This window comes from Phalaenopsis equestris, unplaced genomic scaffold (assembly GCF_001263595.1).
Source record: "Phalaenopsis equestris unplaced genomic scaffold, ASM126359v1 Scaffold000024, whole genome shotgun sequence".
NCBI lineage: Eukaryota > Viridiplantae > Streptophyta > Magnoliopsida > Asparagales > Orchidaceae > Phalaenopsis > Phalaenopsis equestris.
The window spans coordinates 420906-439656 of NW_018164466.1; the positions used below are offsets into that span (position 1 = coordinate 420906).

The 18751-nt window shown below is 33.3% G+C and overlaps 2 protein-coding genes across 2 annotated transcripts; one reads left to right on the forward strand and one right to left on the reverse strand.

Annotated features, from left to right (window-relative positions):
• Positions 1-501: 501 nt before the first annotated feature.
• Positions 502-13454, reverse strand: LOC110018540 (putative MO25-like protein At5g47540). The gene is made up of 8 exons (XM_020715881.1): positions 13082-13454; positions 11293-11454; positions 10939-11057; positions 10613-10687; positions 10297-10390; positions 2225-2284; positions 811-879; positions 502-703 (listed from the first exon to the last, which is right to left on the reverse strand). The coding sequence occupies exons 1-8, from the start codon at positions 13253-13255 to the stop codon at positions 599-601; spliced, it is 858 nt and encodes a 285-aa protein (XP_020571540.1). The 5' UTR covers positions 13256-13454; the 3' UTR covers positions 502-598.
• Positions 13455-17795: 4341 nt separating this feature from the next.
• LOC110018514 lies at positions 17796-18528 on the forward strand. Its single transcript, XM_020715850.1, has 3 exons — positions 17796-18032; positions 18090-18242; positions 18281-18528. The coding sequence occupies exons 1-3, from the start codon at positions 17796-17798 to the stop codon at positions 18518-18520; spliced, it is 630 nt and encodes a 209-aa protein (XP_020571509.1). The 3' UTR covers positions 18521-18528.
• Positions 18529-18751: the final 223 nt, after the last annotated feature.

An 18751-nucleotide genomic window follows, 5' to 3' on the forward strand; every position in this document is an offset into this window, starting at 1 on the left:
AAAATTTAAAATATCATTTGAATCTAATTTAATAATTTTTATTCTATTTTCTTCATTAATACTTTTAACTGATTATAAATCTTAGTAGTCTTGTAGTCAATTAAATTTTTTTAAAATACAACTCATCAATATATACATATATATAATTGATACGAGCCGAACACGAACGAACAAATATTGGTTCGTGTTCAGTTTGTTAACTTAGCAAACGAGCCGAACAAGAGCTTCTTAACGAATCGAACATGAGATGTTCGCAAACAACGAGCCGTTTTGACAGCCCTATTTACATACACACCACCCAATTCTTATGTCTTTACCTATCCAACACCTAATCTTTTAATCATCACATTTATACCACACAGATCTTTCATCACATAAAAAAAAACATTTTAACCTTTACAAAGTGAAATACACCTTGGCGTGCACATAAAAATTGAAGCTTAGGTTTTAGATATGTAAATAAAAAAGAATTGAGGGGTATATATGTAAATCATCCTAGTATTTAATTGAAATGGTTTTAGTGCTATGGGTAATCTCCAGATTCGTATTATTTTTTCTCTTTTTTTGGTATAAAATAAGCTGCATTAATAAGTAGAAATCATACTCTTAGAAGATTCATGGGGACAATCAAGTTATCCTTCGAGCTCACATATCTCGTCATAACATCAGAATTTGATCGTTCAACCAACATATCTCCCAAAAGCTGAAACAATGCAATGTTTTGGTTAAATTTCAGTAATGAAAAGGGTGATTAATATTTAGAATCCATCAAAATGAATTATAAATGCAAATGGAGGAGATAAGCAGAACCTTGACAGCTTGTCTAGCAGTAACATAGTTGGAAGACGATAGCAGCTTCTCATTATACTCTGCAAAGAACTGAAATAATAGAAAGAGGTGTAAATCATCGTGATTAATTGAATCGGACCGCTGAGATATAATTTTTAACAATCTCACTCTCTCTTGAAGATCATGGTTTATTTCATCAAAAAACACATAACAAAGGTTATGAAGATTGGATTTGTCATTGAACCGTGAGAAAGAGATGTTCAATATCCGATGGTTTAATTGAGGTTAAAGCGGCAACATAATAATATTTAAATTGTTTAAATATAATTTAAATAATACAATAATGTGAATATGTGACAAAAAATAAATGAAACTTGTACGCAAGTATTATCTATAGAAAATAAAAGAATAAAGAAGGCTCTCAAGAATTTTAATATTCTTGTTTTGTACAAGAGATAAGGTATCTACAAATCTTCAGTAGGCATTCTAAAATAGGAATAAATAAAAAAAATAAAAATAACACGGGGCCGACCCTATGGGAAGCCCAAGGATTATAATCTGAGGGGCATAAAGAAATTGATCTTATAGACTAAGGTCTTGATCCGTGTGTCTTAACTTCTTTGCAATGATTGGAAAGCGAGTAGGCCCCAATGTGGAGGAGAGGGAAATTCAATACTCACCCTCGAACATGATGGTAGAGATTTATCATTTCAAGCTTGCCTACAATATTTTTGAATGTGAGGATGCAAAATCCTTTGGTAAATATATCGATTAGTTGATTCCATATAGGGACATATGAAGTGTAAGTTAGCCCACCTTTCAATTTCTCTTTTAGGAACCATTAACCTCAACATACATAATACAATCATGTTATATTAGGTTGTGTGCAAAATTGATGGTCAATTAAGGGAGATTAAACATGTTATTTGGATTGGCCACTTCAATATAACAGGGACTAGTTCACCACATCACCGGTTGAGCGGGTGGTTCACACCAGTTTAATGCAAAATTATTTTTCAGAAAAACAGGACCGTTTGTATGCCCAATTCACAATCAAACTGGTTGAACTAGCTTGTCATGTCAGCTTTTTAAAACCTTGCACATAACACTTATATTGGACACATGCTACCAAAATAAGCATGCATAGCTTTGTTCACAACTCATATTTTCAACTCTAAGAAAATAATACAATTTTGGAGAATAAAGAAACTATAAAAATCATTCTAGAGAAAGGATAAAGAGGCACGAACAACTTGACCAACAAAACAAGCAAATATCAGACCACATGTATGCTGTAAAAATAAAAAAAAAACTCTACCAATTCAGCTATACACTAAAGAATCACCTGAAAATATATCAAAGAAAACATTTTACAGTTCCACATTGCAAGGAATAACAAAGCACAAACAGCAAGTCATTGATGAGGATAACATACCCAATCATAATTTTTAGAAAGGAATTCAGCTACTGTTGATTTATGCCTTGTCATGAGCTCCTGCAATTCAAAGACAGTCGCTCTGCAGCTCAGTCAATATTTTTAGTTAAGTATAGCACTGTCATTATGTATAACAAGTCTGAGTCCAGAGTTGGTGTAGCATTCAACTAAAAGAGAACGATTTTTCCAATTTTTTTGAACAAAGAATTAAAAACCATCCATCCTGTAGAATAACAGATATACCAAAAGGTTAAAGTTCAATTTTTTTTCAAAATAAGTTGAGATATTGAAGGGAAATTATAATAATACAAGAAACTTGCCCAGAAAAGAAAAATGATACCCCTTAATGTTTCCGAATCAGTCTGTTGGTCAGATTTTTATTATAGTGGGGCAAAAAGCAAAGTAACCCATAGATAATTCTTAAATAATTTATGCAGATATATTTACTGAGCCATTGACTATCAAAGTTTGCAAACAATAAAAAACCACTGAAAAAAATATGAATTCCTACGCCAGGTTCTAATTAAACTTTCCTGAAAGAGTACATGAACCTATTTATATTTTCTATAGAACTATTAAACAAATCAGGTGGAGTGTAACTAAATGATTAATGAACATAATTTAGCTTAGTTAAACCACACTATAATGTCACTTGCTCAACCATATTACACCCAACATAAAGGATGATAGTCACTGTTCAACAGTTCATTAAGAAACATAAGGCCACCTACATATGCTAAAGTTCGGTTAAGTTTAAGAAACCGAAACAGCTCGACTCGTTCGGCCACGAAACATCGGACATTCAAATATGAGATTAACTGTGAATTGAGAAACCATACAATACATATATAATACATTAAATATACAAAACTTGTAATAGTAATATGCACAGATCAGGTTATCAAGGTGCTTACTTTCAAAGATATACATACACACCACTCAATTCCAATGTACTCGCACATCTAAAACCTACAATCTTTACATATATACCTACCCATACAAGAAAAGGTGCATTTCACATTTTAAAAGTTAAAATAGTCATATTTTTTATGAGATTTTAAAGATTTGGGTTGCATAATGTAAAATGTAAAGTTTAAGTCTTATGTATGTAAATATATAGGAATTTGGTGGCCTTAGATAAAAATGATACGCATAGGCAGAAAATGATAATCAATATCATTTTCCTCGAACCTTGGAGCATGTCCTGGTTGTCATCCCAGCCATCGTGAACAACAATTTAACCTACTTCGGTCGGGTCTTGGAGCATGTCCATACAATCTGGTTATTTGGTTATAAAAAGCAATGTCTACATCCAAAGTTTTGTATATTCAACCCAAGTAACGCTTAAAGCTTTAATTAATGAAAACAAAGCTAGATTAAAAATGATAATTGAACAATAAGCATGATAGAATAGCACAACTTATAAGATTAAGGGATTCATATTATAGCACTAGTGGCTTCAAATTTTATCTTTATTGCCTAAAAATACAGCATTAAAGTGTAAAGCAATCACTACATTCAGACGTGCTTGCATAGAATGAATTCTGATAGGTCGTATGGACAAACCATATTAAGGGGAACATATAGTAACATCGACAAGTATCACGAAAGTTATTTGGTACAGATCAAGAGAGAGAGAATAGAGGGAATTATGAAAGATGGATAGATTTTAAGAACTTTACCAGTAAGAAGGTAAAAAAGCCAAGAGAAAATACCCAAAGAAGAAGTAAATTTTGAGCAAATTTCGGGGCCATTTGGGATTAATTTTGTTTTTTATTTTTGTCAATTATATTTGCTTTTCTAAAAAACATATTTAGTTGGTATATTTTTCATGTATTTTATATTTTATTTTTAACACCATCTAAACAACTAGAAAAGTTGTTTCAAGTTTTTGAAAAATAATTTGATTTATTTTCAGCATGTCAAAAGTATTCTATTTTAAATCAAAACCTAAAAAAACAAAGTTAAAATGCAAAACAGAAAAAAAAAAAAAAAGAAATAACAAAAAGTGCTCCCGATAGGCCCTTAGCATTTTACCATTAGGAATAATTTTTAAAAAATATTTATGAGCTCTGATTCTCCAAAAAGAAACAACACCATACCTATTATGCGTGTATATGGTGACATGAACACGAAGTAAAATGCGCATGGGGTTTAACAGTTCTTAAAAAATACATAACATCAAAAAAGTTATTTGAAGTGTTGTTATATATATTTCATGATACAATAAAAACATGGTACACAATAGTCAATGGAAAAAATAGAACTTGGACAAAAATTGAATTAATGTTACTACATACATACATAATAGAATATAAATATATTTATCAAATTTGAAAGCATTTTTTAATAATTATAAGGCTTCTAAAAAAAATAGGGTTAAATTTGAAGAAGATTCCTTAAATATTCGTATGTGTCAATTTAGTCACAAACTATCACATTTCTTCAATTTAGTCTCCCCAGCTACGCAAAATTGTTCCAAAATGATAAGTTCCCCCCAGCTACGCAAAATTGTTCCAAAATGATAAGTTGATATCAATTTTGTAAAGTCGAGAGAATGAATTGATATCAGTTTTATATCACGATTTCAACACAAGGGACTAATTTAGAAAAATTTTGTATAATGGAGAGACAAAATTAGAGAAAGATGACTATTTGAAACTAAACTGGTCATATGCAAGTAATTGGGAGATTATTTTGAGATTTAATTTTATAAAGAAATTATCCGATTACAAATAGTTTTTAAAAAACCTCAAATTTTTAATAACAACTAAAATAATAATAATAAATAGTAACATAGCTGGCATTATCATTTGCCATAAAAAGTGAATCATCATTTTCTTCTATTTTCATGTTGAGTGTTGTTAAAGGTGTTAAACGTATATATGTTATCCATATGGGAATCATTTTGAATTGTTATCCATGTAACTTTAGGTTTATCCATGTAGCTTTAGGGTAAAATTACTCCAACTTATATTGAGTCACCTTATGTTCAATAGATATTTCTCCAACATTTTTTATAATACAATTAGTTCTAAATTTAAGTTTCTTAATTTTGACATAAATTCAACTTAATATGGTAAATTCTATCACGCTCAACTTAAATATCATTAACATTTTTACATAACAATATTTGAATTCATATAGAATCATCAGACTAATTGTGATTTATAAAATTTAACTTTAAACCTCTATGATATCAACTTACCACACAAAACACTTCAGACACTATTTCATTTAAACTATATTGCCTTAACTCTTGATGTTATATCTTCTATATCTCCATTCATCTTTTTGATAGATCCAACATATTTAAATCTATTACACTTAGATGTCACAATATCTTCAAACAATATTGAAAGATTATTGTTCACAACAGAACCACCATTGTTTTAAATCACTTAGTTAAACTATAGCATCTGCAAATATCATACACCAAAGCACCCCACATTAAATATCCATTATCAGCATCTACAAAACAAATGTGATACATGGACTCAATAATAATGCTTGATGTAAACATATACAGGAACAATAATACCAACTACAAGTCATTATCCCACTAAGTTCGGTTGGCTACATTAATAATTTTCTCCATTATGTCCTATCGAGTGTCGTACTTTCATTGAATTCTACTAAATTAAGATCACTTTTTACAAGTCTATCTCTACATTTCTTAACATAAGTCCAATCTAAAACAAATTTGACTCTACTATCATGATCATCAGATAGTCAATGTTTTATGTAACCAAACCATCTAAGGTGACTCTCTCTAATCTTATGTGCCACTGGAGCTACTCCAACCCTTTCACGGATATATTTGTTTTGCATTTTGCATCTAAGTGTAAAGCCACTCATCCATCTAGCATTCTCATCCCAACAACACTTAATTTTATGCTTCGCTTTTATAGGCCAACATTTTGTGCCACAAAGCATTGCAGTTTTCACCATCTTATAAAATTTTCCTTTAACTTTAGTGGTACTTTCCTATCACACAATACACCTGATGCATTCCTTAACTTCAACCATCCAACTCCAATTTTACTAATAAAATCCTAAATGAGCCGAACTTGTGCGAGCTTAAAATTGCTTTGAGTTCAGCTCCTTTAAATTTTTTGTTGTTTGAGTTCGACTCGTGTTCGAAACACCTTGTTAATAGTCTATTCGTGTTCGACTCAATTCAAACTGGTTTATTCAAATTAAGCTCGTTATCAAATTATAATTTATTAAAATTTTATAAGTCAAATAATATAACTAAGTAACAAAATTAATTTTTTTTAATTTTAAAATTTATCCACAATTGTGTGATCCCGTGGTTAGAGATTTAAGCATGAAATTGTTTCCCTTAAACATTACTATGCAATATTTATAAAGCATAACTTAAAAGTTTATTTTTTTTTAGTATCAAGATGTGGGATTAAAGTGAGGGAGACAAAAGGCAGAGGCAGCGAGACCACAAGGCTGGAGAAGGCGGGGAAAGAATTTTCGGGCATTTGCATACATACCATGCAAATCTTATGTATTTACATGTTCAATATAAGGTTTTTTCTTTTTTTGTGAATCTGTGATCGGACTTTTAAGTTGCTTAAGTGGGACTGTTGGTGGGAAGCGCAGGCAGACAAGCGAAGAACAATTCTTTTTTGTATTTACATATGTACCAAGTAATTCTTATGTATTTACATATCTAACATAAAAAAATTATTTTTCATTTGCAATGTTAGCTAAAATTATTTAAAATTTAATATTTTTTTTACATACAATATAAATTTTAATATATAAATATTATACGAATATTATTTATTTATTATTTAGTTAATTAAAGTCAAATTGAGCCGAACACAAATGAACAAACCTTTGTTCTTGTTCAGCTCATTTATAAATCAAGCTTCAAAAATTCATTTGTATTTGACTCATTTATTTAACGAACGAATTGAATACAAGCTACATAACGAGCTGAGCACGAGCTATTCGCGAACAACGAGCTTTTTGATAGCCTTTCCCATCTATTTCATAATCATTTTGAACAATAGATGTGAGATAGCTAAAACGTTCACTCATTTTAATGACTTGATCACCCATTACAACCTCGCCACTAGATCTACTACTAAAATTACATTTCATGCATTCAATTTTGATCTACTAAAAAAAAGCCATTAGACTAAAATTAACTGCCATAATTCAAGTTTTCTTGAACTCTATCAACTTATTCACAAGAAGGATATCAACAGCGAAAAGCATACCCCAAGGTGCATCCTCCTACAAATGTTGAGTAAGAGCATCCATAATTAAAGCAAAAAGATATGGGTTTAAAGTCAATCCTTGATGTAACCCAACTGAAATAGAAAAATACTTGGTCAATCCTTTGTGTGTTTGAATACAAGTACTGCTCTAGTATGCATAGCTTTATAGACTTGAATATAAGCAATATTAACATCTTTCTTTCTAGAACTCTCCCAAGTGCTTCTCTTGGAACTTTCTGATAAGTTATTTTTCCCTAAATCAACAAAAATCATATGTAGATCCTCCTCACTCAGGATTTCTCCATCAAACCTCTCAATAAATGTGTAGCTTCCATAGTAGACTTGCCCAACATGAATTCAAAATGATTTTGAGAAAATTTTGTATGTTCAACTACTCTCACCCATAATCTTAATGTATGACATTAATTTAATTCTTCTATAATTTGCATACTCTTGTGCATCTCCTTTATTCATAAAAATAGGAACTAATAGACTCTTTTTCTACTCATCATACATCTTTTTAGTGTTAAAAGTAATATTAACTAGTTTAGTAAGCCAAGAAATTTTCTAATCTCCTAAATATTTTCATACTTTTATTGAAATATCACAAGTCCTGTCTATGATATTCATCCTAGAGCAACAATAGGCCTCATGACATTATGACAATGCCTAAAATATTATCAATATAGTGCAATTTTTTTATGAGCATATACAAAAACTTCATGACAATATAAAGGTTTAAATTGCCAAGAAAAATTGAGAAATATACAAGCATAGTTAATGTTTATTGATGAAAGAACATTCTGCTCAAGAATATTGGATTACAGAGGGAGAATTCATCAAAATGGTATTATATTTACTTAACCATTATCACTCTTATGACTCTAAAGAGACAAATTACAAAGTCCTTAAGAAAATGGATGCATCACAAGAGAGAAAAACAAAGATCAGGGCTTGGTCCAGATCTAGACTAATGATAGCTAGTTTATGATATGAATTATATTTTATTAATTAAATTTATTTATGATTTATTATTTTATTTCCATTTAGCTAATAATAGGTTTAAAATTGAATTATGGCATGCATTTGTCATGAATTTTAGTATTTTAAAAAAATTAAATGATGGAGGTGGGATTGCGGTGATTCTATAAATAGTTAAGATATTGGTGTTACATAGAAAATTGTCCCTCAAGTTACTCAACATTTTAGAGATGTAGATAAGATTGCTTTCTTATGAAATCAAAGATATTCCTATTTTCTATAAATGGAGACCTCTCCTAATACTCATTCATCTCTCATGCTTCCTTCATCCATATCATAGCACATCCAACCTGAAGCTGCTTATACGAGTTGTAACCTCGCTTTTGAATATCTTGTTCTAAGACCATTTAAGCCATGCTCCTATTCTTATTCGGTCAAAAATACATCCATCTTTCTCTAATTCTTATTCGTTTAAAAATACATCTATCTTTGTTTACTTTGCCGCACTAAGGCCTCGTTTGACGGGGCTTTACCGTTCAAAAAATTTCGTTTAAAAGCTCCGTCTAAAAAAAAATCCATTTTAAAGTTAATTTCGGTAAAATAAAATGACTATTTAGATAGAAAATTTTGTGTGCATTTTCTCACTTTATTATAGAAGTTAAAAGTCTATCATAAACCGTCATCTCCGAAAAGGAATTAGGGTGGAAATCCTATCCATGCTGCCGCTTGGACTTGAGTCGGAGTTTTGGTTCATGCCGCAGCTGCATTATACTCTCACTGCCAAGCTCTTCAGCCGCACGATGGCGCATGGCGTCTAATACTGCACAAAGCAGCCTTCCTCCACTGCCACGAAATCAATCTTTCTTCAATTTCGTTGTCTCTACACTCGCAGAGGATCTAAACTCCGGTGAACTCTCTCCACCTCTCCCTACGCTACAAAAGAAAAGGCATGAGGACAAACGGAGGCGAAGGAATTAGAGTATTTTCGACATTTTCACTACCAAATGCCGAATGTTGGTCGCAAAGCCAGTACAAGTTCATGTTTTGGAATGAAAGAGAATTTCCATTGCGGTAAAAGAAAAAAGTGGTGAGAAATCCATCCAAACGTCCGGTGAAAAATCTCCGCGTGTCTGCCAAATTGCAACGGAGACGAAACTAACTCTCAAATGAGGCCTTACACAATACATTTATCCTTCAAGGTCAACCTTCAAAGCTAGCTATAACTCGGCCTTCGTGAAAATATGATTTCATCAGAATTTACACATGCAAATTGATTTTTAGCTATTTGAAGGCGAGAATGTTAATCATCACTGCATATATTGCCATAACTCGTCTCAGATCATAAAAAACTTTCCAATATAAAAATCTTCAAATCCGTCCAAATTGTCACCCTTCTGCAAAATAAATAAACAGAAGCACTTACATAAAATAAAGGATATCTCACAGCCATCTAGTGTCCCTAACATGATGAAACTAAATGTTACAAAATCATTTACAAGCTTTTGTACACATGCTCTCCAGTAAGATAGCACACTGGCTAAAAATGAAGCCACCAATCAAAATGCCTCCAGAGCCCCAAATGTATTGTAATCTAAAGAGCATGTAAGCTCTTCTGCTAATGTACGCAACATGTTCCAATAAAATGCGTCTATATAATATAAATATACATCACTATTGTACTCCATAATCCTCAGTGTAGCCTAGCCGCGATATTTCACAAGTCATTTGTAGCTCACAGGTATTAGAATATGCATAAAAAAGAAATAAATTGAACATTCATAGTATGAGATTGGCAACCAGCACATGATTAGGAAAAAAGTGTTGAAGGAGAAAAGGATAAAGTAATTTTACCCTAAAAGTTGCGAACACATCTGATGCTATGTCAAAATTTGGAAACTGAAGATAGTCAAAAAACTTTTTCATGTGTTCAGATTCCAAAACAGACCTATGAAGAAATAATCCAAAAAAAAAGTTCATTGAGTCTATAGTAGTGTTAGCCAAAAATAAACAAAAGTTGAGAGGAAATAGCATAATATCCTTGAAAAAAAAAATTATAGATCCTCAAGAAAATTGAGGGCATATTCCTGCAAAATTCTGTCTTTTTAGCTATACTTTATTAAGTCTATAAAGACAAAACATATGAATTTCAATTTTGATCCACTTATACTTTGCAATACTTTGATGCCGAATGCATTCCCTCAACATGGAACCATAATGTAAAGCGACATCAAAGTCATTGTATCTGCAAGAATAATAAATTAAGACTTAGAAAAAAAAAAGGATAAAAACACAAATTAAAAAATCATCTACAACAAAGATATATCTAGCTATGATTTATCCACTCTAGTTTGAAATATTTGTTGATGCCTAAAATGCTGATATTTGTTCCTCTTTTACCAAAAAGAAAATTTAATTTCTCATCAAATACCAAGTCATAATATGCTTAAATCCAAAATATAGAACTGCGTCAAAAGAAATGGCAGAATAGCTCACCCATTTATTAAAATGTCCAAAAGGTCTTTGTTTGCTTCCAAATAATCAGAAGCAATTAACCGTGAATGAACCTGTTGCCTCTGCAAATTTGCAACTACTTGAGTGGCATCTTTTTGAGCCTGCAATAACACAGATAAAAACAATTATAATGAAGAATGATATTCCTCATGTCAAGTAGAATAGGATTAAGCTCTGATTCATATATGATTCAAAACTTTAAAAAATAAATATTTTTTATTATAAAATTAATTGGAATGACACATTGCAAAATATGCAATATGCCAAAAACTATAAAACTAGCTCAAATCAATTCTTAAAAATTAACTAGCAAGATTCACTAGTTTATAAATATACCTCAAGAGTTAATTTTGGAAGGCAAACTATAAGAAGACGTAGGGTATTCTCTCTGAAAAATTCTTGAGTTAATTGTGCACATGCTTCAGGCACCGGTTCAGCTTCATTGTTCCCATATAACAAAGATTTCAACTCCCAAATTAATTTACAAAGCTCAGTTATCTGCAGAGATAAAGATACCCTGAATAATAATAATAATATCAATCAAAACAAAAAAAATTATATATATATATATATATATATATATATAATATGATCAACACAATCCCGCAAAAAGGTTGAATTCACCAAACAACTATCTAAATTGGATAGCCATGAAGGTGCATTAATAAAAAAACAAAAATGTATACATATACATTTGATTGAATTATCCATCCTACTTTTAAAATGCCATTGTGATTTCACTGAAAGAGAATCCCCACCTGTAAACCTAAGAGAAAAAAATACTCACTCTCCACTCGACCTTATATGAATATAACTGACGTTGATGGAAGCAAACACTGCATTATTCCAAAACGATTTGAAAAACTCTTGTAGCCCGTTAGTATAGCAACACGCCTCCCTTGTATAGATTTAAAGGTGAGAATTCTCACTGAAGAAGGTCGCAAAGTTCGTTGGGGCCAAAGAGCAGCTTAAACAGAAGATTGTGCAATTGATGGCCTAATTTGAATAGTGCTTTTAGTGCTTGCTTACAATTCCTTACAAACTATGAACTTTTTATGGTAATTAATGATTTTCACTCTACTTTGTATTTGTGATTGTGCAGATGATTTGAATTTGTTTTATAAATTTGTATTTTGTGGATTGACTTGATGAGTTGACAATCTACCATAAAAAGAATATCTTTATACTTTTCCCAATGTTTTTAACCTTTAGTTACCTAAAATAAAATTGGGAAACACTCTGACACAATAAATACAAAATAGTATGTACGAGAAACCATGCATTTGAGCTACATCCACTAAAAAAATCTCCAAAACAATTTGTTGCTATGTTGGCAAACTGGTGAGATAATTAGTGGGCTGTATTTTTTTTTAAATAAAAAAATGACTTCCGATATTAAATTTGCTAGACTGCTTTTAAATTTTTAAAGTACGCTAACATAATTATATTTAAATTTACATTATATAAAGGCAGTAAAGTGCGCTTAGTTCTTTACAATCTTAAAGAAAAGATAGAACTTTAGTGACAAAGAATCTTAACCAGCTAGATAACAAATATTCTAGCATTTTTACTAAATAAAAAAAAAAATGATATTTCATATGAGCCAGAAAAAAGGTGCGAAAACAGACATAATTGTTCACTTCTCAAATAGCACAATTTAAAAAATTCGCTTGATTTGATTCCTAGAAAAGCGTGGTTTAATTCTTCAAAAAGATGATTTGAACAATATCACTGACAACAAATATGTCGTTTGAAAAAAAAAAGGAGATATTGATGACAACAAAGATAGAGCTTCAGCTGAAATGTATCGCCCTCACAAAATTATCCACAAGGCAGAATTCAAAAAATACATTACAGATCACTAAAATTTCAACAAAAAACCTCTCCAGAAATCGAATATTTTCAATGCACATCACTCCCAAGCAGCCAAATGTCAATGCAAGCCACATTAATGGACAAAACGTCTGCACTAAACTGCAAATCCGAAAATAAATAAGTAAAAGAATACACTTCTTAATCGACTTCTCCTCAAATCAGAATCGCTCAGCCCGCCCTTTTCGGAATTTTTTTCAAAACGACAATCAGTAACATAAAGTAATTAAACTTCGGCAATAAGAAACCGAACCTTCTCCTCCTGTTTGCTTTTGCTTGTACTCGAATTCGAATCAATGTCAACAAGTAGATCGTGTGTTTGCCGCACAATCTCGGCCGGCGTCCGCGGCTTGGACTTGAATAGCCCATTCAATCTCTTCTGCTTCCCCTTGGGAAAAATTCTCAACCACAAACTCCGGATCGCCATACTTAGGGTTTCCGATAGATATCGCCGGCGAGGCCGCTAAGGTTCCGGTCTAAGGGGCGGAGTGCAATACCGGCGATCACAACTCGAAGGCGAGCCGCAGCGATGGACGGCCATCAACCAGGCAAAGCCAGGAGAGAGAAACAACAGAGAGAAGGAGCGAGGTTAGCGAGCCGCTACGCAACGGAACAACGGTCCAACGCAAAAACAGACGGCTTCGATGCCTACAATAATAATTTCTTTTTTTTAGATTTAACACATTAATCAGCTAAAATTTTAAATATAATGAATTGATCATTAAAAATTTAAATTTAATATTTCAACCACTCAAAAATCACCAAAAATTTTAAATTAAACGGGAAATAAAATTTTGGTGGTTGAAATATAAATTTTAAGTTACATAAAAATTACATAATTATTTTGTATTTATAAATATGATAAAAATTTCGATATCTATACTTTAATGTTATAAGTTTATACATGAAAAAATCATTTTTTTCAAAAAAAAAAATAGTAGTAGTGATATTTTTTTTATATGATATTAAAGATTTGAAAGTTATATGTGTAAATGTATGTAAATGTTGTTCTATTATTTTAATGTGAAATTAATCTAGTTTTATTTTATTTATAGCTTATGACATGCTGAAGGGCGCTTTTGGCGCAGCTTAAAAGGAGCAGTGTGGTGGGGAAATGCTGGTTATGTGCATAAGTAACTTTTAGGAGTTCAACATGTGTAAGACCTACTAGTTGACATGGATTGAACTACTAAAGCATTTAGAGTGTTGTCATTCACCTTGAGATAAGTAACTATTTTCTTAAATGATAAACATTTCCTTCTTATTTAGAGGCTTTATTCTTGCTATTCGTAGTATATTCATGGCTATTTTATAAGATTCCTAGTCATGTCATTGTTACTTCATTTATATTTTCTATTTTGCACTTGTTATCATTTATTGTTTATGATGAAATGATTAGTTGTCTTATTTTATTGTTACATAACTTCTTACATATTTGAACAAATCATGCAATTATAATTTTATTTTTTCTTGCACTTCACACTTATGAATTGAATGCAGATTTTCCATATAATCAGCTTGTGTAAAGTAGCACATAGCATACATATATATATTGGCAAAACTCGATCAAATTTAGATTGATTGCATATTTTCTTTACATAATTGAGCATATATATTTTGTTTTCCATACTTTTGTTGACTTATGATTTTATATATGCATATAGGAATTGACTCTCTTTTTGCTCCTACTACATGCTCCACTTTCTTAAAGTTTATGTTTTAATAAATAGTGGTTATATATTGTGTTTGTTTTGTCAAACTCCTCAGCTAATATATTTTGTATAACAGATTCTATTCAAGCTTTTGTAGGACCGGCCCCATAGGAGCAAATCTTTAGGTCCTAGATTTCTATTGGGTATTCAGGTCCTAGATTTCTATTGGGTATTCTCAGTTTTGCAGTAATTATAGCATTTTGTTTTTTAGATATGAGTATTTATTTTCCTATTATCATTTCAGTGTTTTTAAGTTAATTATTTCCTTGTTTTCTTCAGTTGAATCAATTGTGGGACTTTTAGTTATGAAATAAAATTTATTTTATATTGTTTTTCTCTTATTACTTGCATATTATTTTACTCTCAGTATATAAAAATATTAACTTCATTTCTTCATGTCATTCGACAGAGTATCCTAGAAAAAAGGGAAACACATAGCTTTTTTTTTTTTTTACATTCTGAATCTCATTTAAAAATATTTCACTTGCCAGATTTTCATTTTCGGATCAGCACGCTATATTCTCCCACTACATAATGGTCGAAGACTAAAAAATCAATCACTTAAAATTATTACTTTCATTTTTCTCTTTTAGTACATTTATCTTACTATCCTTTAACCTTTTCTCTTCCTCTACACAACTAATGAGAAGTATTTTGATAGAATTGCTCCTCGCTCCTTTCAACTGCTCCCTCAATAAGTTCAAGTTTGTAATATCAGAACTACAAGATATGCTTATAAAATATTGAAATATTTTGTAAAAACTACAAGAAAAATCAAATTTTGTCTTATTAAAAACAATATGTTTTGAGTGTTTTCATGTAACACTTAAATATTACTTTATAAATTTTTAATGAAAGTCAAGTAGTTTTCTTTTTTAATCTCCCTATTTTAGTAAATGTGAAATACATTTTTTATTAAGTTCTTTTAATATAATTCCTTATATATCACAGGAATAAAAGCACATTGATATATGACCCATTATATTGAATTTCTCAAATGGTACATGTTGCAAATATTTTGCAAAAAGTATGAAGTGATACAATTGCCTCTGTGGTATTCATAATATAAAAAACCAAAAAAGACTTGTTTAATTGAAATATAACTTTAGAAATTGTGAGACTTCAATGTTTTCATCATTCCTCATGAAGTATAACATCAACATTGCATCTTGAAGTAGAAGCTTCTCAGCAACTTTATTGACTTATTAAAAACTTGTATAGCTCTGTAAAGGAGAAATAAAAAAAGTAAGAACTTTAAACATGAATAAATGCTTTGGCTAATATTAATGATTAAATATATGGCTTCAATTATACTCACATAAATATTATGGTGGAAATTGGTTGTAATAAAGCTTGGAACTTATTACTTGCAACATTAGAGACGACGCGGGGGAGGTAAAGGTGATGGAGGAGATTTATAAATTTAAGGAAGTGGGTGTTTTGGTGAAGGAGGAGACAGTGACTTATATATTGGAGAAAATGGGAAAGGGGTAATTGGGGACTTATAAGGAAGTGGAGGGGAATTATAAAGATAAGGAGGAGGTGATAAAGATGAAGGAAATGGAGATTTATATATATATGGAGGAGAAAGTGATGGTAGGAGAGGTGGTGGAGACTTATAAACATAAGGAGTGGGTGGTGAAAGAAGAGGTGGAGGGGGAGATTTATACATATAAGGAGGAAGAGGCCATAGAGATGGAGGTGGAGGTGACTTATTAACAATAGGAGGTGAATTAAAAGGTAAGGGTGGATGGGGTGTAAAGATGTTGGGAGGTGAAGTAAATTGTGGTGGAGGAGGAGGGTTGTTATAGACATAAGGAGGAGGAGGTGATGGGGATGGAGGGGGTGGGGACTTATATTCATATGGAGGAGGAGGCGATGGAGAGGGAGGTGGTGGGGACTGATATGAATAAGGAGGAGGTGGTGGAGACTTATATGAATATGGAGGAGGCGGTGAAGGAGAAGGTGGAGGGGGTGATTCATCGACATGAGGAGGTGGAGGTGAGAGATATGGAATAGGAGGAGATGACGAGGGTGGTGGTGGAGACTTAAATGAAAAAGGAGGTGGCGGTGAAGGAGAAGGTGGAGGGGGTGATTCATCGACATGAGAAGGTGGCGGTGAAGGAGAAGGTGGAGGGGGTGAGTCATCAACATGAGGAGGTGGAGGTGAGAGATATGGAACATGAGGAGATGATGAAGGTGGTGGCGGAGACTTATATGAAAAAGGAGGAGGTGGTGAAGGAGAAGGTGGAGGGGGTGATTCATAGACATGAGGAGGTGGAGGTGAGAGATATGGATCCGTCGGTGAGGGTGGTGGTGGGGAATTATATGCAGAAGGAGTAGGTGGAGCAAGAGAAAGCGGGGGTGGTGATTCATAGACATGAGGAGGTGGAGGTGAGAGATATGGATCATGAGGAGGTGGTGGTGGGGAATTATAAATAGAAGGAGGTGCAAGTGATGGTGAAGGAGGAGAAGGTATTTGGGGAGGAGGAGAAAGTGAAGGTGGAGGTGAAGGTGGTAGGGAAGGAGATGGAGATGGGGGATTGTAATTATAAGGAGGAAGAGGTGATGGAGAAGGAGAAGGTGAAGGTGAAGGAGTAGGTGGAGATGGTAGTGAGGGAGAAGGAGATGGGGGTTCATAATTATAAGGAGAAAGAGGTGATGGTGAAGGCGAAATTGAAGGTGAAGAGGGAGGTGGTAATGTAGGATATGGAGACGGGGGTTCATAATTATAAGGAGAAAGAGGTGATGGAGAAGATAGAGGTGAAAGTGAAGGTGAAGGTGGAGATGAGTTTGAGGAAGATGGAGATGGGGCTTCATAATTATAAGGAGAAAGAGGTGATGGAGAAGGGGAAGGTGAAAGTGAAGGTGAAGATGAAGATGGTAGTGAGGGAGATGGGGGTTCAAGGTTATAAGGAGAAAGCGTTGATGGAGAAGGAAGAGGTGAAAGTGAAGGTGAATATGAAGGTGATAGTGAGGGAGATGGGGATGGAGGTTCTTGGTTATAAGGAGAAAGAGGTGATGGAGAAGGAGGAGGTGAAAGTGAAGGTGAAGATGGTGATGAAGATGGGGGATTGTAATTATAAGGAGGAAGAGGTGATTGAGAAGTAGGAGGTGAAAGTGAAGGTGAATATGGAGGTGATAATGAGGGAGAAGGGGATGGAGGTTCTTGGTTATAAGGAGAAAGCGATGATGGAGAAGGAGGAGGTGAAAGTGAAGGTGATGAAGAAGGAGTAGGCGAAAGAGAAGTTGGAGATGGTAGTGAGGGAGATGGAGATGGTGGTTTGTAATTATAAGGAGAAAGCGGCGAAGGGGAAGAAGGATGTGAAATTGATGGTGAAGGTGAAAGTGTTTGTGTGGGAGATAGAGATGGGGAATTGTAGTTGTATGGAGAAAGAGGGGATGGAGAAGGTGGAGGAGAATGTGATGGTGAAGATGGAGGTGGCAGTGAGGGAGATGGAGATGTGGGATCATAAATATAAGGGGGAAGAGGTGATGGCGATGGAGGAGGTGAAATTGAAGGTGAAGGTGGAGGTGGTAGTGATGTAGGCGAAGACGGGGGTTCATAAGTATAAGGTGAAAGAAGTGATGGAGGAGATGAAAGTGAAGGTGAAGGTGCTAGTGGTAGTGATGGAGATGGAGATGGGGGTTTGTAATTATAAGGAGAAAGTAATGATGGAGAAAGAAGAGGTGAAAGTGAAGGTGAAGGTACGATGGAGAAAGAAGAGGTGAAAGTGAAGGTGAAGGTGGAGGTTGTAGTGATGGAGATGGAGATGGGGGTTGGTAATTATAAGGAGAAAGAGGTGAAGGCGAAGGAGGAGGTGAAAGTGACGGTGATGGTGGAAGTGGTACTACAGAAGATGGAGATGGGGGTTCATAGTTGTGAGGAGAAAGTGGTGATGGAGATGGAGGAGGTGAAAATGAAGTTGAAGATGGAGGTGGTAGTGGGGGAGATGGAGATGGGGGATTGTAATGATTAGGAGAAAGAGGCGATGGAGATGGCAGAGGTGAAACTGAAGGTGAAGGTGGAGGTGGTAGTGAGGGAGGTGGAGATGGGGGTTCATAGGTATAAGGTGAAAGAGTTGACGGAGGAGGAGATGGAAGTGAAGGTGAAGGTGCTAGTGGTAGTGATGGAGATGGAGATGGTGATGGGGGCTTGTAACTATAAGGAGAAAGTGGCGATGGAGAAAGAGGAGGTGAAAGTGAAGGTG